The sequence below is a fragment of the Camelina sativa genome, chromosome 20, assembly GCF_000633955.1.
Source record: "Camelina sativa cultivar DH55 chromosome 20, Cs, whole genome shotgun sequence".
In the NCBI taxonomy this organism is placed as follows: Eukaryota; Viridiplantae; Streptophyta; class Magnoliopsida; order Brassicales; family Brassicaceae; genus Camelina; species Camelina sativa.
Genome location: NC_025704.1, coordinates 2,056,695 through 2,075,346, shown reverse-complemented (window position 1 = coordinate 2,075,346; position 18,652 = coordinate 2,056,695). Strand labels below are relative to the sequence as shown.

At 37.9% G+C, this 18,652-nt stretch overlaps 5 protein-coding genes across 9 annotated transcripts in view; 2 read left to right on the top strand and 3 right to left on the bottom strand.

The window, feature by feature from the left end:
• On the bottom strand, positions 377–2,745 carry LOC104768716 (ribosomal RNA-processing protein 14-like). The gene is made up of 3 exons (XM_010492751.2): positions 2,637–2,745; positions 1,934–2,007; positions 377–1,739 (listed from the first exon to the last, which is right to left on the bottom strand). The coding sequence occupies exons 2-3, from the start codon at positions 1,955–1,957 to the stop codon at positions 642–644; spliced, it is 1,122 nt and encodes a 373-aa protein (XP_010491053.1). The 5' UTR covers positions 1,958–2,007; positions 2,637–2,745; the 3' UTR covers positions 377–641.
• On the top strand, positions 2,972–5,950 carry LOC104768714 (uncharacterized aarF domain-containing protein kinase At5g05200, chloroplastic). Its single transcript, XM_010492749.2, has 11 exons — positions 2,972–3,097; positions 3,216–3,339; positions 3,474–3,616; positions 3,722–3,835; positions 4,014–4,202; positions 4,286–4,441; positions 4,511–4,776; positions 4,871–4,968; positions 5,122–5,300; positions 5,414–5,530; positions 5,643–5,950. The coding sequence occupies exons 1-11, from the start codon at positions 3,044–3,046 to the stop codon at positions 5,823–5,825; spliced, it is 1,623 nt and encodes a 540-aa protein (XP_010491051.1). The 5' UTR covers positions 2,972–3,043; the 3' UTR covers positions 5,826–5,950.
• On the bottom strand, positions 5,891–8,817 carry LOC104768715 (protein ENHANCED DISEASE RESISTANCE 4-like). Its single transcript, XM_010492750.2, has 2 exons — positions 8,173–8,817; positions 5,891–7,956 (listed from the first exon to the last, which is right to left on the bottom strand). The coding sequence occupies exons 1-2, from the start codon at positions 8,291–8,293 to the stop codon at positions 6,128–6,130; spliced, it is 1,950 nt and encodes a 649-aa protein (XP_010491052.1). The 5' UTR covers positions 8,294–8,817; the 3' UTR covers positions 5,891–6,127.
• LOC104768713 (protein NETWORKED 4B-like) lies at positions 11,961–14,479 on the bottom strand. 4 transcript variants are annotated; one of them, XM_010492746.2, is made up of 3 exons: positions 14,222–14,479; positions 13,603–13,668; positions 11,961–13,514 (listed from the first exon to the last, which is right to left on the bottom strand). In XM_010492746.2, the coding sequence occupies exons 2-3, from the start codon at positions 13,646–13,648 to the stop codon at positions 12,106–12,108; spliced, it is 1,455 nt and encodes a 484-aa protein (XP_010491048.1). In that variant the 5' UTR covers positions 13,649–13,668; positions 14,222–14,479; the 3' UTR covers positions 11,961–12,105. The 4 variants fall into 4 exon arrangements, with proteins under 4 accessions (XP_010491048.1, XP_019097228.1, XP_010491049.1 ...); XM_019241683.1 differs by having other exon boundaries at positions 13,603–13,648; XM_010492747.2 differs by having other exon boundaries at positions 11,961–13,508; positions 14,222–14,477.
• The window catches only part of LOC104768710 (cellulose synthase A catalytic subunit 3 [UDP-forming]-like), a 9,241-nt gene continuing 5,710 nt past the window's right edge, over positions 15,122–18,652 (top strand). Inside the window, exons 1-10 of one of the 2 annotated variants that reach the window (XM_019242164.1) lie at positions 15,123–15,282; positions 15,403–15,474; positions 15,658–15,853; positions 15,976–16,184; positions 16,286–16,388; positions 16,515–16,677; positions 16,818–17,084; positions 17,177–17,522; positions 17,602–17,739; positions 17,830–17,955. In XM_019242164.1, coding sequence (XP_019097709.1) covers positions 15,451–15,474; positions 15,658–15,853; positions 15,976–16,184; positions 16,286–16,388; positions 16,515–16,677; positions 16,818–17,084; positions 17,177–17,522; positions 17,602–17,739; positions 17,830–17,955 — 1,572 coding nt within the window. In that variant the 5' untranslated portion in view covers positions 15,123–15,282; positions 15,403–15,450. Of the gene's footprint in view, positions 15,283–15,402; positions 15,475–15,657; positions 15,854–15,975; positions 16,185–16,285; positions 16,389–16,514; positions 16,678–16,817; positions 17,085–17,176; positions 17,523–17,601; positions 17,740–17,829; positions 17,956–18,652 lie in introns of both variants that reach the window. The other variant, XM_010492742.2, reaches the window with a different exon arrangement.

Genomic DNA, 18,652 nt, shown 5'->3' with positions numbered 1-18,652 from the left:
GCCAGGCCCATCATCACACGTGTCGGAATGACGATGAGTAAGAGAGATTTCGAGATTCTCGTGGCTTGTTCTTGTGGCACGTGTTTCGAGGTTCTTATGCCGACCTACTTTGACTCTCTTTGTTTAGTAAGGCTTTACTGTTCAAAACTCTGACACGTTTGTTTTTCTAGAACTTGGTTCGACCTAAATTATATGAATCAGACCACAGAACCTTATCCAAAATTAGTCAATTCGACTCAGTTTAGATTGATTTCAGATCATAACCAAATCCAAATGGCAATAACTAATATTGAGATCATCTTAGCTTTGTATCTTAGATTAAAACCTGCTCTAGTTTCTGTAACAAGTTTGTATGGAACCTGCAAATTCTATAAGATAAGTTTCAAAACTTGATAAGAGCATTCACTGCAAGGAACAACATACTGATGAGTAGCAAATGGAACAAGTGATAAGTCTACAAACTGCAAAACAAAACAAACTAAAAGATAATAGATATATCTAGGGGACTTTGACTAGATAAAAATTCCCAAAACGGCAAAAGATGTTGTTCTATCTCAGATGTGCAAACCCTCTTCACAGCCTTTGTGAGGATCACATCTTTGAACTGTTGGAACAAAAAAGGCGTATAGAAGATTTGAATTCTACTTTCCACCTTCATTGATAAACCCTTCTTTGCGGCCTTCAAAGCCAGGACGCAGGAGCTTTTTCTCTCTCTTGGCGATTTTCCGCATCTTGTTCTGTTCAATTCTATCCGCAATATTCCCTGATCTCTTTTGCTGCTTCTCCACCTTGAACTTTTGTTGCCCTTCAATTCTTTCTTTCCACTTCTCTGCGTTCTTCTCTTGCCTCTTCTTATCTTTGTGGATGCTTTGCTTCAATAGCTTTGGGTCGTCATGAACCTTGATACCAGCTGCTCTGCTCGTAGCTGCCTTCCATGAGTGCTTCTTTGCAATTACATCACCTTTTTCTGGATCCTTCTTGTCAGCCTCTAACTTCATAGCCCTTTCAAGTTCTCTTGCCTTTGAAAGCCTCCGTTTCTTTTTCTCTTTTCCGTGTTCTTCATCGTCATCAATCTTGACATAACCAAATGTAAGGTCCTTGGCAGCCTCTTCCACATCCAACTTACCCTTACCTTTATCTGCTGCCTTCTTATCCTCCACAGTCTTTTCATCAGAAACTGTATCCCTCTTTCTCTTATTTGGCAGAATCTTCTTCCTTTTTTCATGGCTTCTTGGTCTATCAGAACCTCCACGACCACCTTTGAGCTCATCAATTTTGCGATGCAGACGTTGCCTCAGCTCCTCGTACGTAACAGATTTATCATCATCCTTTTCTTCGTCGAGCTCTATTTCCTCCTCACTGTCATCTTCAGGAACCTCAATACCTGCTTTTTCCATCTCTAGCTTCTGCCTTCGTAAATCCTCTTTCTTCTTCTTTAGCTTCTGATTTAATGATTTCTTTTTTTCCTTCTCTAGCCTTCGGTTCAGCAGATCGACAGTGGTCAAAGCAGACTTTTTTGGGTCCAACCTATCTCTCCTCGCCTTCTTTAGGTTGGACTTTGTTATTTTCTTCTCTCTAACTTTTTGACCCTTGCTAAGACCTGGAAACCATTTCCTTTCTGTCTCATCTGCTAAGTAGAATTTTGCAGGGATTAACTCTATCAGAGTATCAAAAAATCCAGTATGTTCATGAGTCTTCAAATCCGATTCACAATCAACATTCTCCTTTTTCTTTGCCATCTATAACAATTGCCAAGATCAATCACAATCAGTTAAAAAAAAACAGAAAATGCCCTTTAAGAAAAATGACAAATAAGAAACTATAATAATTCCTACATCAAAACAGAGGAATCAAGACTGACAATGGCAGATTAACTGATAAGTGGCATATTACTCGAATATTCAACAGTTAGTAGGAGGGGATCAAAACTTACATCAGTGCCACGAGTATTAGTCATTGCTCTCCACAGAGGAGATTAGCCAAAAAAGTCGTAAACCTCAAGACAAGCTGCAGCAATAACACAGTAGATATTAATACAAACATCATAATAAGTCTATTCCCTGATATATAGATTAAAGATAGCCTGCATTACAAATATGTTAAGAATTGAGCAAGACACTGAATCACATCAAGTGACCAAATTTACTCGTTTGCTAGATACAAATTAAAAGAAGGTCACAAAGTGTGTATAACAGTTGGATTTCTTAAATCATCCAGGAATCTATCTACCATTTGTTCTAACAACAATATCAAGATGGGATTTTATAAATGTAATTTGCAAACCTATAAATCAAAAAGAGAACTTTCAACAGGATGACTTTGCAGACACCATATACAAGATATTAACTAAGTGCAGGATGAATAAAGAGAAGAAGAATCACATAAAAACACAACTACAGAGTATAAGAAACAACTCTTATCCTAAAAAGATTACAGAAGAAAGAGTAAAATTTCGAAAGAAAGAGATGAATCGTAGGAACAAATACAAGTTCATGTTTCAATAAGCATATCAATTTAAGGATTCATCATAATCTTAGTCTTGAACAATTCTGACTTAATAAAGAATAAGAACAAACCCATATGCAAAGGATAAGAATTTACGGAAGAAAACAAAGAAAACAGAAGAGAAAACTCACCGGTAGCGACGATGGCGAATCAACGGCGTTGAGAGAGAAGACAGAGAAAGAGAGACGGAGAGAGGTTTGGGTGAAAGAGCCAGTGGTTAGGGTTTGAATGGCTTTGTTATTTCCCAATTTCGTTAAGGGTGTTTATGTAAATGCCCCCAACGTTTCGGTTTAATGGGATTCGATTGAAATAAAGTAAACCGGAGATTCGAATTGAACCGAGAAGTTTTACACGAATATGTTGTGAGAAGGAAACTACCTCTAATACGTCTCCACGTGGATTATTCCTCTTCACTCCCTTCTTCTATCAGCTGTTTCCAGTTTTAAAAACGTACTTTAGAAAAACGGTGTCGTACACTTGAGTATTAATAAAAGCTTCATCGGAGTTTCTTGTCTGCTGCTTTAATCTCCGGCGAGCAATGGCGGTCTCAGCTTTTCGTGGGACGCGTTTACCGTTACTTCATCATTCTCAGGTTTGCTTGTTGTTTCCTTTCTGTGTATCATTCTCAGTGAATCTGCTTTTAAGGCTTATCTACCAAAATTGCCAAACTTCACTACTCTGTGCTGAATCTTGTTAAATTAATTTTACAGTTTCCCGTCGTGAGAACTGGATCAGGAAGCTCTAAGAAGATGATCGGAGGCAGGAATTTGAAGGGATTTGTTCTTTCGGCCCAGTATTCACAAAGCCAGGACCTTTTCACTTCTCGCCTTCAAAGTACGGAAATTGGGTGTTCTGTTGTTAATTGGGTTTTGCTCAACGATGTCTGAAGTTTTCTTTCAAATCTAAATCACTTTTGACTTTTGTGAAGACAGTTTCTTTATACATGTGTGACATGGCTTTTGATGCAGGCCAGATAGAGAAGTTACCCAAACTGGTGGAGGATATAGTTCAGACATCGATAAACACAGGTCCACGCGGTGTGACACGCCTTGTCCAAGGCGTTCAAGCCTTTGTAGGGGTTGGGGGAGAGTGGCTAAATGATTTATCTAAGGTGACTGTTGCTTATATATATAGGTTCCATATACGTTCCTCGTAACAAGTTCATAAACACTTGACACTATTATCTGATTGTAAATCACTTTCTCGCTTGCTGCAGTCTACAAGCGTGGCTGGTGGATTACCAAGTGAATTGCAGCTTGGTTTACTGTCTCCTCTATATTTGAGGAAACTCTTTGAACGCATGGGAGCTACTTACATTAAGCTGGGTCAGGTAATTCATGTTGCTAAATGTAGAGCATATTGTACTTCTGATGATGTCATGCATATAGTTAGAAACATGTGAAGTGTATGTCTCTAAAGTAAGCTAAGTTATCATATTGTTCTTTCTCAATTGATTTCCCATTCTATTCCATTTAACATTTTTGTAATATATCTTTTGTAATTTGTAGTTTATAGCATCTGCGCCAACTTTTTTCCCACCTGAATATGTCGAAGAATTTCAGAACTGCTTTGACAAAGCTCCTCCTGTGCCGTTTGAAGAAATTCGTAAAATCTTGCAAGAGGAGCTTGGTAAACCCATAGACAGTGTATACGAATATGTTGACCCTACGCCAATTGCATCAGCCTCAATAGCACAAGTGCGTTTCTTCTGCTTCTGCTGTGATTGAAATTCATTTTGTTCATGTACTCTTCTTCTGCTTAAAGGTATCATCATGGCCAGGTACATGGTGCAAGGCTTAGAGGCTCCCAAGAGGATGTAGTGATTAAAGTCTTGAAGCCTGGGATAGAAGATTTCTTAGTGGCAGATTTGAACTTTATCTACGTTGTTGCCCGTATATTTGAGTTCCTTAGTCCTGAATTTAGCCGTACTTCACTGGTAAACTCCTCTGTACTTAATTTGCAATTACTGCGAACCTACTCTCTAAATAGTATACACTATTGATAGGTTGGTATTGTCAAAGACATTCGTGAGTCAATGCTTGAGGAAGTAGATTTCAATAAGGAGGCTCAAAACATTGACTCATTTAAGAGATATCTTGAAACCATGGGGTTGACAGGGCAAGCTACTGCTCCAAGAGTGTATAAGTACTGCAGCAGCCGGCGGGTACTTACAATGGAGAGGCTATATGGAGTTCCTCTGACTGATCTAGATTCTATAAGATCACTTGTTTCCAGTCCTGAAAACAGCCTCATTACCGCGCTTAATGTGTGGTATGATCTTTGAAGTTCAATATTAAAATTTTGATTGTTCATCCTATAAATGTAGCTGTTAGTAAAACTGATCTTCATGTAATGTAACCTGCAGGTTTGGAAGTTTGCTTGGGTGTGAAAGCTTCCATGCTGATGTACATGCAGGAAACTTATGGCTGTTGCGTGATGGCCGGATTGGGTTTCTTGATTTTGGTACATCATACTCTCTCAAGCCTAATTAGTGCAACGTTTCTTGCATATGATTATTCAAATACTCATAACCTTACTACCTCTGAATTATCTATTAATACTCTTCCCCATCTATTGGTAATTTTTGGTATTCAAGTATCCACTTTTTGGTTTCAGGCATTGTTGGTCGTATATCCCCCAAAACATGGGCTGCAATGGAAGTATTTCTAGCGTCTATTGCAACTGAGGAATATGAATCCATGGCCTCTGCTTTGATTCAAATGGGCGCTACAAACACAGATGTTGATGCCAATGCTTTTGCAAGAGACTTGGAAAAGATGTTCTCATCTATCCAGGCAAGTAATTTTCGTCTTTATGGACTTAACTCTCTGTAACCAGCTGCATCTGTTCAGAACAAATACAAGATCTTCTGTTAATCTTATGGAGATAAGTGAATCTCTTCTTGCAGGAACTAGATACAGAGATAGTTGTGGCTACAGCTCGTGGAACAAATTCGGACACAACTGCTGTTGCTGCTAACGTAATTATGGATGAGAGACAGATGAATACTCTTTTCCTCGACCTGGTAAGCAAAGTTATTAGGATACAGAAGTTGCATTGATTTAAGTTAAGATAAAACCCAATTTTAGCATTAAGGAGTGCATACAGATAGAAAATAAGTTTTCTTTCTCTTGTAGGTCCGTGTTAGCGAATCATATGGGCTTAAGTTCCCAAGAGAGTTTGCACTTCTACTGAAGCAGCTTCTGTATTTCGATCGATACACGAGACTATTAGCCCCGAACCTGAACATGCTGCAGGATCAACGGATCTCTATCGCAAACAACAAGCGGACGAATCGATACAAGGACAGCTTCAACTGAGTTCATACAGATATACTTCAAACTTACTAGTGGTAAAGTTATTGTAGAATTGATTAAAGCAGGAATGATGATGAATTCAATCTTGTTACAAACATATCATGATTATATATACAACAGATGAGCAATATCTTCTTCTTTTTTGTATAATTTTGCACAAGTGTCATGGTTTCTACTTTAAACAAAAGTGCAGAAACATATTTTTTTTACCTATACACAGATGTGCAAAAAAGAATGATAAACCAATGGCAAAACTTCCCAACTCAGAAGCATATAGTTCTCGTTGCTTCATCAGAAGCAGAGATCTATACAGAAGGTGGACGTTGTGAAGCTTTAAAGACTTGGCTTACAGTAGAATATCCCATTAGTCGGTGAAGCGGAGAGCCTCTAGCCGCAGGTAGCTCCTCATCCTGAACAGAGGAGCTCAGCTTTTCGGGTTGGGAGGGAGCTCCGTCTCTGGGAGACTCTGCTGTTGAACTGCTACTCCTATGAACATCAGTGTCATGTGTTACGGCAGGAACTAAATGAGTTCTCGATTGAAGTGAGAATCTGAGAACAGTGGTGCAAGTGCCGCATCTGAGAAGATGATGCTTCCTCTTGAAGATGAGAAAGTCTACAGGAAGCTGCAGGTTTTCTGAGCACCTGTAACAGCTGACGAAAGGTGCCCCACCGGCTGTTGGACGGACATGACGCTTGGCCACACGTTGTCTCTCTTTAAAACGACGGTTCTGTAGCTCATGGAGGTGATTAGCATGTCTATTACGCTGATGATGATCCTCAACATCTGAGACTATCTCGTGGCTCCATCTCGGTTGATACTCAGATTGTTCCATTGGTCTCTGTGGACTTGCGGAATATGAACTGTAATTAGAATTATGAAGCTGACCTGAAGACCAACCGGGATGGTTCCTTCTGTCACTTGCCATCTCTCCCGAGATCCTACTCCCTTGGCCCCGACCTCTTGCCCTTGGGTTGTTGGAATACATATAGTCAACAAATTCGTGGTTCATGCCTCCACCGTATGGAGGCATTTGAAGCGAGTGTGCACGGGAATAGCGGTCAAACTCATCATGTGATGGATATGAAGGGCTTAGACGTGTGTATGGTTCTCTCGGATAGAAAGGCACTTCAGGCCGAAGTTGTTCTGTCACATGTCTCCTCCCTTGTGTGCCAAGACGCCCTCCTCGTCTCTCTAGTTGAAGAGACATGTTCGGCTGAGGCCGTTCGTTGTATGTGGTAATCCCATTGCGCCTATTATCAAAGAAAGTGGAGGAGGAACTAGCACCTTCCTCCTTATAGTTCCCAGGGTATCTAGGCATCTCAAATTTGTCTGATCTTATTTTCTGAAAAGTTTTCCACTGTTGTTGGTCTTCATCGAGAAGTTGGTCTTCCATTTCTTCAGATGAAGACTCACTCCCATCATAAGCAGAAGAAGTCTTGTTAGCAGGATAATCAAGTTGGCTTTGCTTGTCTTCAACAGGGGAAGTATCAGGTGAGATCTCAGCATTACCAGATGAATTACTCGCTCTTCCAGCCACCAAATCATAAGCAGAAGGAGTCTTGTTTGCAGGATAATCAAGTGGGCTCTGCTTCTCTTCAACAGGGGAGGCACCAGGTGAGATCTCAACATTATCAGATGAATTACTCGCTTTTACAGCCACCAAATCATAAGCAGAAGGAGTCTTGTTTGCAGGATAATCAAGTGGGCTTTGCTTCTCTTCAACAGGGGAGGCATCAGGTGAGATCTCAACATTACCAGATGAATTACTCGCTCTTCCAGCCACCACATGATCAACACTCAAGTATCCAGAGCTAGCCCCAGATCCAGCAGCTTCTGACATGGTGTTCATCATATCAGACTTCAATCTGGAGTTGTCTTCTCCTTCATTCTTCTCAGAATCATCACCAAGTGAACATTCCTGCTGTTGAATTTCATTTGTCTCATTCCCATTAGATAACTCCAAGTCACCAAGCTCCTTCTCCGTAGACTCAATGGGTGATGGAAGAACTGTGTCCTGCCCCGAGTTGCTGGACACATTGTTGGTTTCAGGTTCCCTTGGTGGCTCATTGGCTTGAGCCCTCTCTGTCTCTACTGCACTTGGTGTACTGTTTGGAGCAATGTTCCGCCTTTTCGCTGAATTAAAGAAGCAACAAACACATTCAATAACTGACAAATAATGTCATGCCAGAAACACACACTCAACTAGTTTCAGCTCAGACAAAGCTAAGGAAATCCAAACAGATGAACCCACCAGGAATAAGACAAAACCAGATTCAGAATCAGAGTTAACATTTTAATAATTGGAAGGCAAAAAAACAGAAAAATGGGAAAGTTGCAGAATTTGGAAACCTTGAAGAATGGCGGAACAACCACCACACTGATAAACAGGAACATCTTCGTCTTCTTGAAGAATCTTTAAGCACTTGGGACACTTGACTAACCGGATTTTCTGACCCGTCCGGCTCGCCATTTGCTTGTTACCAAAATTCGATGGCTTTTTAATTCTCTCTAACTTCCTAATCAGTTAGAGAGTCCTAAACAAACACATAGACAGAGAAAGAGAAGGAAAGAGGAGAACCAAAGATAAAAAGATTGAAACTTTGTGATGTTGTTCCAAGTTTTTAAGAGGAAATTGGAGGAGTGGGGAGACCAGACGAAGGAGGTCAACGCGGTGTGTGACTTTTAAAAACTCTGTTGAAGAGGAAGAAGACTTGGTCGGGTATCTGAGAGCTGGTTACGGATCCGGGTCGGAATGAAAATAAATGGAGAGAAAGAAGGAAAGATTAAGAAACAGATTGTGAAGATCTCCCCACAGAAGTAAAGTAAAACTCTTTTTGCAGAGACTTTGTTGTAACTTCGAGAGAGAGAGAGAGAGAGAGAGAGAGATTGTGAAAGAAGGGAAACCCCCAGAAGTTTAAAGATTATATAGAGAGAGAAAGATGGAAATGGGGAGAGAGAGAGAATGAGAATTTCTTGTCGTGGGGGCGAAGTAGAAGAAGAAGAGGAATGAGAACAGAGACAAAAAACCAAAATTAAAGAAAATAAAAACCAAAATCGTTGGACGGACAGTTTTTTTTTTTTTTTTTTGGGGGGGTTTAACTTTGTCATGTTTTTATGGTTTGTTTTCTCGCTTTTCTACATTTTTTTCCTCTGAGAAAAGTCTCTCTTTTTCCGTGTCAATAAAGTTTTTCTAATTTTAATACTCCATCCGTTTTATAATCCGTTTTATAATATAGGATGTTTAGAGGATTATTTATATTTCATAATATAGGATGTTTCCAACTTTCCATGCAACTTTTAGATTAATTTTATATTTTATATTATGCAGTTTTGGGTGTGATTGGTTAAACTTTTTAAAAGTAACTTTTTCTTAATATGTGTGTTTCTACTAAAACATCTTATATTTTGAAACGGAGGGAATTTTTTTGATTGTAACTTTGCAAGTCAATTAGATACACACACAAACGAAAAAAAAAAAAAAACACCAACGACTCGTTCTCTGATTACAATTTTTTCTCTTAAACAAAAACCCATTCGTTGATGTTTTCAAAATATTGGCTTAAGTTTTTGAAAAGCTATCATCATCCATATTAATCTGCAAATGCGACAGAGCTTTGTTAGAGAAGTAGTAGAAGTCTAGAAGATACTACGAGATAGTAAAAAGTAAATTGGTTTCACCTAATAACCAAAAAAAAGAAAAAGAGAAACTGGAGAAAGAGTTATAAATGGAATGGCATTGTTTAATGTCGGCGCCTGTTTCATTTATTTTGGATAGAGAAATTTTATCCCATCATTTATTGATCCCATTTTGTTTTCTTTATTTTGCTTTTTACCATTTCCTTCTTAAATTATTCTATTTGTGTTTTGATTTCTGTTTCTTTTTGGGATGAAGGATTTAAGCTAAAAAGGTTCCTAGGACCTGACAAAAAGCATTATGATCATAATGTTTTCCGTATATACATATCACTGGTCCAATTTTAACAGACTTTTCATTAACTTTTTGTAATGAGAACTCACTAGCAGGAAGGACCAGCCGTGAGAAGTTTCAATCACTTTTCATTTTAACCAAACAATTTGACTCCTTTGGTTTCATAACCTTTTTAGGTATGAAACCAGTTTCCAGTCATATAGCAGCTTTACAAAGAACTCGAAATCAATCAGTGTAACACAATAAAATTCTTTAAAAATGGTACATGATGTTACAATAAGTTATAAACTTATATACTAACATAGATAAATGTATAAGTTAGTATACAATGTCTGTATATTACATTATTCTCTATAATAGCAAAATGAAAGAAGAAAAAAGCTAAATGTAATGGTCGACAGACTCGGTCTAATTTTATCGTTTTGTGCTGTCTAGTTTTCTTCTACTTTCTAAATTGGCTTTGTGATTCAGAAAAAGTCAACCTTTGTTGTGGTGCCCTATTTCCTTGTAGACTACTTCAATACTTATTTGTTTTCTCTGCACAATCCAATGACTACGGGATACGACGACTCTCAGACCAGTCCAAACCAAATCTAATCAAAATCAAATTCAATACCATTCGAGAGTCTACGGGATTACACAAATTTTAATCCTGCATTGATCGACTCTTCAATAGAGCTGGGAGATTCTACGGTTTGGACCACTGCATTTGTTTATAAATGTTATTCTATATTTGTAAATTTGCTGTAACCTAAACTTCAGGACATGGACAAAAATTATCTTACTAAAAAAAGTCAAAACTATTGTTTCCAATGTATAAAACTTAATATTGTAGCGTCAACCCTCTTTGTATATATATATATATATACATATTGCTTTTAGTGTCCCTATTTTCGTAAATACATGGTATTGAATAAAATGATCTTTAATTTTTTAGTTTTTGGTCTATAATATCATTTCTACTCGAGTTTGAAATAGTAAAGTATAACGAAATAACTTTAAAGAGTTTAGATGTTTGCTCAATGTCATAAATGGCTATGTAGACTATCAGATTCTTCTACATATATATTGGAGATGAGTTACAGAATAGTCTAAAGTTACTTGAAATCTCCAATTATTAAAAAAAAGAAAAGAAAAGATTCAAAACCAAATTTTTTAAAAATAAATAATTAATACATTTGAAAAAAGAACAGTCTAAAGTAATCTCTTTAACACCTGAAAATAAATAAAGAATCTTTATAATGAATACATGTCTTTAATGAAGAACAAATTTCATATGAAACCTTAAGAATCCAAAGAAAGTAAGATAAAAAGGGCCCATATACTACTAACCTTTTTCTTTTAGCTATCTTTATAATCGATGATTTGTTGTATCTAACTAATAATGTTTGTAGCCAGCGGTCTTTGCAAAGTCGTTTCACACACACACACATGCAATCACATTTACAACTTAGAATAAACTAATTGTACAATTGCATTAAAATTAGGTTATAATATTTGCATGCGCGTACAATAAGTACGCGGTCGAGCAAAGTTACATTTACATGTGAAGGAGAAGAGAAAAACGTAAAATGAACCCTATATATCAAAGTAGAACTTGAACATTTTCATTTTTTATTCCATTACTATAAATTATGAAACAAAGTCATGCTGAACATGACCAATCCTGTGACATAGCTAGTCAGATCTTATTATAGTATTTTTAATCAAAAACAATACAAATATTGTTTGACCTATACACAAAATTTTCAACACGAAATATAATTGAGAAATTCGGAGAAAATACATAGACGCAGTCCAGTATTTATACATTACCAGACTCGTTCAACTTTGATTTAGTACCAATTGTAATTTCATAGATTTCACAGTTTTTTTTTGGGGGACTTAAAATTGTATTTTTGTCTTCAATAACTTTTCCTGGACAAATCATATAAAGCAGGAATAAATTCTCCATAATAATTGAAACCTTTTTTCTAAGACTATTTTCACATTAACTCCAAATCCTTGCATTGAGAGAGAGTCAACCAAATTGAGATATTGGAGGATTAGGTTTGTGTTTTGGCTTTTGACTTTTTCTTCTCTCGCTTTTAATTACTTAGGCTTTACGTCATTATTACATAGGCATTAAAGAAAACTCCAGCGCGAAACACACCTGTAGATGATGATACCCTACGTTTAAAATTAATTTCATATAAATTGCATTTCTTACTTAAAAGAATTTGAAGATTTATTGATGTCTGAGAAGGACGACCATAACACAGAACGACTTAAAACATGATGAGACAAAAGAAAGAAATAAGACTGCAACGAGTAAACTAATTAGTATAGAGAAGAGGATTCACTCCAACTCCAACTCACACGACCATGGTTGTTTGTTGTTCCTTGTTATTATTGCCCGAAAGAAACCTCAGAATCTGTCTATATCCGCTTTTGTAGTGATCCAGAGTGAAACAAAGCTGCCTTATCGCTTCTCGTTTCTCTTCCTTTGCTTCTGATATCGCATTCCTCTGCAACTCTGCTTGCTTCTCCAGTTCTTTAACCTTAGCTCTCAGTTCCTCCACAGTGTTCTTGACATTCCTCTGCAACTGATCTGCTTGCTTCCCTAGTTCTTTAACCGTAGCTCTCAGATTCTCCTCCACAGTGTTCTTGACATTCCTCTGCAACTCTGCTTGCTTCTCTAGTTGTTTAACCGTAGCTCTCAGTCTCAGTTCCTCCTCCACAGTGTTCTTGCCAATTCTTGATTCAGATACAAGCTTAAAGCGCAGCTGGCTAAGTTGCTCTTCCATTTGCTGAATCTGGATGTCTCTGGTTCTCATCACTGCTTTTAAATTGTCTACTTCAGCACAGACTTCATCTTTCTCTGCCACCAACATGTCATATCTCAGCTTGTGCTCGTCGGCATCCTTGTTCAATGCTTCGATATGCTCACCTCGAGAGGCCAACTCTGTCTTCAATGCATTGATTTCACCTTGCAACTCAACTTCTTTCCTCTGCATATCCATCTTCTCTGCGTCAGAATGCCAAATCTGATTTTCCAATACCTCACTGCGTGTTTGGAGTTCTTTAACACGACCTTCGAAGAAAGCCTGATTGGCTAACAAACCAGCAATATCACTCTGCAGTTTTGTTTTCTCAGTAGAGAAACTTTGCTGACAAACACACAACATTGCCCTTAGCTTTGAGATCTCAGCCTCTGAAACATATAAACATTCTCTACTCACCTCAAGCTCCTTCACCAGATTATCGAACTTGAAACTTGAGTCTGAGAGCTTAGTTTCCAAATCAACAACCTGTCTTTGCATCTCGAGAACTCGGCTTTTCTCAGTCTCAATAGCTTTGTCCCTACTCTCGATCTCGATTTCAAGCGCAGCGAATAAATTCTCTGAAAGCAAAACATCATAATCTCTCTTCTCAGCCTCAGCCTTTAGCTTCTCAATCTCTTGTTCAGATTCTTGGAGCCTCAAACTTGTAGTCTTAAGCTCTTCCTCGGACTGGACATATTTCTTCATCAGTTCCTCATAACTCATATGTTTCTTCTCAGCAGCCACCAAGTCATCCATTGCACCTGGTGAGACCAGGTGGTGGTTAAGAGATGAGTAAAAGGCCTCTGTTTCCGAGTCTAACTCAGAATAAGAAGAGTCGTCGTCAGAATCATGATTGGGAGAAATATCAGAACTTCCATGATCAAAGTTGAAAGCAGCAGCAACAGGTATTGTATCAGACTTTGGAGTTACAGGAGTAGAAGAGCCATTGGGTTCTGAAACTTAGACAGTTGATAGATGTATATTAATAAGACATGTATGTTTCAACAGAATTTAAACAAAAACAAGACATGAATGAATCATACATACCTGAGGAGATTTCAACAAAGGAGTTAGAATCATCTATGTCCTCCATCTGAAGGTAAACAAAAGAAGCTGAATCACACATCAATAAGGGTCAGACACAAATATCAAACGACAGGTTTGAAGGGTTTGAGACTTGAGAGATCGGCGAAACAAAATATTTAAAAAAGGTTAGAGATAGAAGTATAAAGATATGAAAATATATTTTCCTGAGATTTAGGTTCAAGGAAACAGATTTATATTTATCACAACCACAATATAATGTAAATTATCTATATATAAATAAGTCAAGTAATTAGTGGAAACTATCCTGAAGCTAATTTATCTAATCGAAACTAGGGTTTCTAAAATTTTAAATCTTTCTGCTCCTCTATGTCTCAAAATTCAGACTTTTTGTTATAGTTACTGTGTACAGAAACAATAACTCATTGCAAGGGGTAAAGTAAAAGTTTTTGAACAACTTTAGATCACCAGATGAAGTAAGTAAAATAGAAGAACCTCCCCCACAAATCTCAGAGAAACAGAGAGAGTAATAATAAGTAAAGCAAATCATAAGATCTAAAAAATAAAAACCCATGAACAGAAACAAGCAAAGATCTAACCAATATGACCCATATAAACTAACCTGGAAAAAATTGATATGATCGAGGGAAACTAAAAACGCAGGTTTAAAGGGAAAAGTGAAAACAGAGGAAGGGTTTAAGTAGAGTAGAGGGTCCTCTCTCTCTAGGGTTACAAGTTAAAACAAAGCAGAAGGTGGAAAAAGGGTTAAGGGGACAAAAGAGGAGGGAAGATTTGTCGGATAGCGAATAGAAAGTGGCGCTCTTTGGGATTCAAATGTTTGCCATTTTCTTCATCTTTGTCAATGCGACAGTCTGTTCACTGCTGCCTTCAAGTGGCCACACTTCCCCACATGCACCCACCCGTTTCTTCTTTTATTATGTTTGACCTATTTAATTATTGGCTTCGGTTCGGTTCGGTTCTGTTCGATTCAATTTCCTCGTAAATAACGTAAACCGAACAAACCAGTTGTATTTCCAAAGTCCAAACCCATTTCGATTGTTCGACTCCGTTGGGCCTTTTGCTTTTTTCAGCCCGCTAATTTTAGCCCATATTTATTTGATTTCTAATAAAGTATCGCTATCAGTATTACTGTATTTACTATTTTAGTCAATCAATATATTTTTGATTTATTCATTAGACTAATCCGTTGATTTATTGTCGGCAAATAGTTTTTAAGTTTTATAGGTAAGAAGAATACCTTTTTACCACATTACTTGTGCTTTGGTTTGTTCTTCACACTCCTATTTTACAAGTATCACTATCTAATATCTATAGGTTTTAATTCGTTTTCTTATTAACTTTTTCAAGGTTTATCGGCCCTTGTTCCTTTGTTTTACTTTCACTGTAAGTCTGTAAAAAAAAAGAAAAATAGACTGTGGAAGTTGTCGGTGGTGGTGGTGGTGGTGGTTGTTGCTTGGTTGGATATGATTAGTGACAAATATATTAATCTTTTTTTAAAAAGAAAAAATCTGAAAGAGTGACGAGCAGAGACAAACACAGCTTTGCTCTTTTGCATCTTCCTTCTAAAGCCATCTTCACAGATTCTACTTACATATATCTCTCTCTCCCTCTCGGATCCAGAAAGAGAGAGTCACATCACTACTCTCATCTTCAGATCTCATGGTAAACCTTTCAACTCCTCACTCCCCGTGTGATCCATTCTTCAGATTTGACTTCTCTTTTTTTTTTACTTGGATCTCGTCAGATCTAATCGTATCTTATGCTTTTGATCATTCCCTACAGATTTGAACTATCACCGACGTTTCCGTGGTCGAAGCAAGTTAAGTGACGATGGAATCCGAAGGCGAAACCGCGGTATGTGTTTTTGATTCTTACTTCTTCATTCTTCACACTTCCTTTTGTAATTCCCCCAGAAGTAGTCCGGAATCTTAGATAATGAAATTGATTTTGAATTGTGTGTTGAGAGAGAGAGATCTGATTTTCAATTTCTCTGTTTAGGTTTCTAATTTTGGCCTTCTTGTTTCAACTTAATTGTAGGGGAAGCCGATGAAGAACGTTGTTCCTCAGATTTGTCAGATCTGTAGTGACAATGTCGGCAAGACTGTTGATGAAGATCCTTTTGTGGCGTGTGATTTTTGTTCATTCCCTGTTTGTAGGCCTTGCTATGAGTATGAGAGGAAAGATGGTAATCAATCTTGTCCTCAGTGCAAAACCAGATACAAGCGACTCAAAGGTATGATCTGACTTTGATCCATCTTTTATTTAACTGTCTTCGTTGTGCATCCATAGATTAGTATTTGAATTTTGTGGATCAGATTAGTATTTTTATAACAATTTGCTTATTTTTGAGTATAGGTAGTCCAGCTATTCCTGGTGATAAAGACGAGGATGGTTTAGCTGATGAAGGTACTACTGTTGATTTCAACTACCCACAGAAGGAAAAGATTTCAGAGCGGATGCTTGGATGGCATCTTACACGCGGGAAAGGAGAGGAAATGGGGGAGCCTCAGTATGATAAAGAGGTCTCTCACAATCATCTTCCTCGTCTCACTAGCAGACAAGATGTAAGGCATTGTTGTTCATTCTTCTTCCCTCTTAAGCTTTTGCATCCTCACGCAATTGAGTTTTTTTTGGAATCTGATTTTGTCATTTACTTGTTTTACAGACTTCAGGAGAATTTTCTGCTGCTTCACCTGAACGACTCTCTGTATCTTCTACTATAGCTGGTGGAAAGCGCCTTCCCTATTCATCGGATGTCAACCAATCACGTAAATATTCTTATTTTCTTACTATATGGCCAACGCATATAATACTTGTACCTGGGTTGGCTTTTACTACGTTTATGTCAAAATTCTAAATTCTAAAAAAAAAACTCTTTGTGATTCACGCTGCAGCAAATAGAAGGGTTGTGGATCCTGTAGCTTGGAAGGAGAGAGTTGACGGCTGGAAAATGAAGCAGGAGAAGAACACTGGTCCTGTGAGCACTCAGGCTGCTTCTGAAAGAGGTGGAGGAGATATTGACGCCAGCACAGATATCCTTGCAGATGAAGCTTTGCTGTGAGTTCTTGTTTTTTTTATCTTGTTTGGTCCATCGTGGTGTCCTGTTCTTCTTCAGGGTTATGAGATTCCACAATCTGAGCATCTTTCCTATTAAGCAATGTCCTGATGCTCATTTTCCATTTTTATTTGTTTTACAGGAATGACGAAGCAAGGCAGCCTCTATCAAGAAAAGTTTCAATTCCTTCATCCCGGATCAATCCTTACAGAATGGTTATCATGTTGCGGCTTGTTATTCTGTGTCTCTTCTTGCATTACCGTATAACAAATCCAGTGCCAAATGCTTTTACTCTGTGGCTGGTCTCCGTGATATGTGAGATCTGGTTTGCCATGTCCTGGATTTTGGATCAGTTTCCCAAGTGGTTTCCTGTGAACCGTGAAACCTACCTCGACAGGCTTTCTTTAAGGTAAGTTCTAGTTCAACATTCTACTAAAGAAATTATTCAAAGGATTGACTGCCTATAACATTTAACTCTGATCATGCTAAATTTTGGAACAGGTATGATCGTGAAGGTGAGCCGTCACAGTTAGCGGCTGTTGACATTTTTGTGAGTACTGTTGACCCTTTGAAGGAGCCACCACTTGTGACAGCCAACACAGTGCTTTCTATTCTGGCTGTTGACTACCCGGTTGACAAGGTGTCCTGTTATGTTTCTGATGATGGTGCTGCTATGCTATCATTTGAATCACTAGCAGAAACATCAGAATTTGCTCGTAAATGGGTACCATTCTGCAAGAAATATAGCATTGAGCCTCGCGCACCAGAATGGTATTTTGCTGCGAAGATAGATTACTTGAAGGACAAAGTTCAGACATCATTTGTCAAAGATCGTAGAGCTATGAAGGTAAGTTTATAGTTTAGTCTTGTAGCCATCCTCTCTTTCGTTTTAATGTATGCTATATCAACCTTTTATTGTCCTGCAGAGGGAATATGAGGAGTTTAAGATCCGAATCAATGCACTTGTTTCCAAGGCGCTAAAATGTCCTGAAGAAGGGTGGGTTATGCAAGATGGTACACCATGGCCTGGAAATAATACAAGGGACCATCCAGGAATGATCCAGGTAAGAGAAATTGGTTTGAGTATGGAGAATGAGTATGCTCTCTCTTTCTCTCTAGAAGTTCATTGTTGAAGTAGCATTTGTTGATTGCAGGTTTTCTTAGGGCAAAATGGTGGACTTGATGCAGAGGGCAATGAGCTTCCACGTTTGGTGTATGTTTCTCGAGAAAAGCGACCAGGATTCCAGCACCACAAAAAGGCTGGTGCCATGAATGCACTTGTAGGTTTCTGGTCTCGGAATTTTGACTACTATTTTCTCTATTTTGTTAGTCTAACCTGGGTACTTTTCAAATGAACAGGTTAGAGTTGCAGCAGTCCTTACCAATGGACCTTTCATTTTGAATCTTGATTGTGATCATTACATAAATAACAGCAAAGCCTTAAGAGAAGCAATGTGCTTCCTGATGGACCCGAACCTAGGGAAGCAAGTTTGTTATGTTCAGTTCCCACAAAGATTCGATGGTATTGATAAGAACGATAGATATGCTAATCGTAATACCGTTTTCTTTGATGTAAGTCATACTAACATATACTTGGGTCCAATGGTTCTTGTTCTTTTAAATTATTTTTCGACATGAATATACATTATAAACATTCAGTTTCTAGAGTTTTGTTGTAATTTTCTGTGATACGTTTTTCAGATTAACTTGAGAGGTTTAGATGGGATTCAAGGACCTGTATATGTGGGAACTGGGTGTGTTTTCAACAGAACAGCATTATATGGTTATGAACCTCCAATAAAAGTAAAACACAAGAAGCCAAGTCTTTTCTCTAAGCTCTGTGGTGGATCAAGAAAGAAGAATTCCAAATCTAAGAAAGAGTCTGACAAAAAGAAATCAGGCAGGCATACTGACTCAACTGTTCCTGTATTCAACCTCGATGACATTGAAGAGGGAGTTGAAGGTACAAGTCTTTTT

Bases quoted from the DNA above. Each gene is read 5' to 3' on its own strand.
- LOC104768716 (XM_010492751.2), bottom strand. From the start codon at position 1,957: ATGACTAATACTCGTGGCACTGAT. The intron at 1,740-1,933 runs GTAAGTTTTGAT...CAATTGTTATAG, and splicing joins CTAATACTCGTGGCACTGAT to ATGGCAAAGAAAAAGGAGAA.
- LOC104768714 (XM_010492749.2), top strand. From the start codon at position 3,044: ATGGCGGTCTCAGCTTTTCGTGGGACGCGTTTACCGTTACTTCATCAT. The intron at 3,836-4,013 runs GTAATTCATGTT...TGTAATTTGTAG, and splicing joins CTTACATTAAGCTGGGTCAG to TTTATAGCATCTGCGCCAAC. The intron at 5,531-5,642 runs GTAAGCAAAGTT...TTTCTCTTGTAG, and splicing joins ATACTCTTTTCCTCGACCTG to GTCCGTGTTAGCGAATCATA.
- LOC104768715 (XM_010492750.2), bottom strand. From the start codon at position 8,293: ATGGCGAGCCGGACGGGTCAGAAAATCCGGTTAGTCAAGTGTCCCAAG. The intron at 7,957-8,172 runs GTTTCCAAATTC...TCTTTAATTCAG, and splicing joins TTGTTCCGCCATTCTTCAAG to CGAAAAGGCGGAACATTGCT.
- LOC104768713 (XM_010492746.2), bottom strand. From the start codon at position 13,648: ATGGAGGACATAGATGATTCTAACTCCTTTGTTGAAATCTCCTCAG. The intron at 13,515-13,602 runs GTATGTATGATT...CAACTGTCTAAG, and splicing joins CTTTGTTGAAATCTCCTCAG to TTTCAGAACCCAATGGCTCT.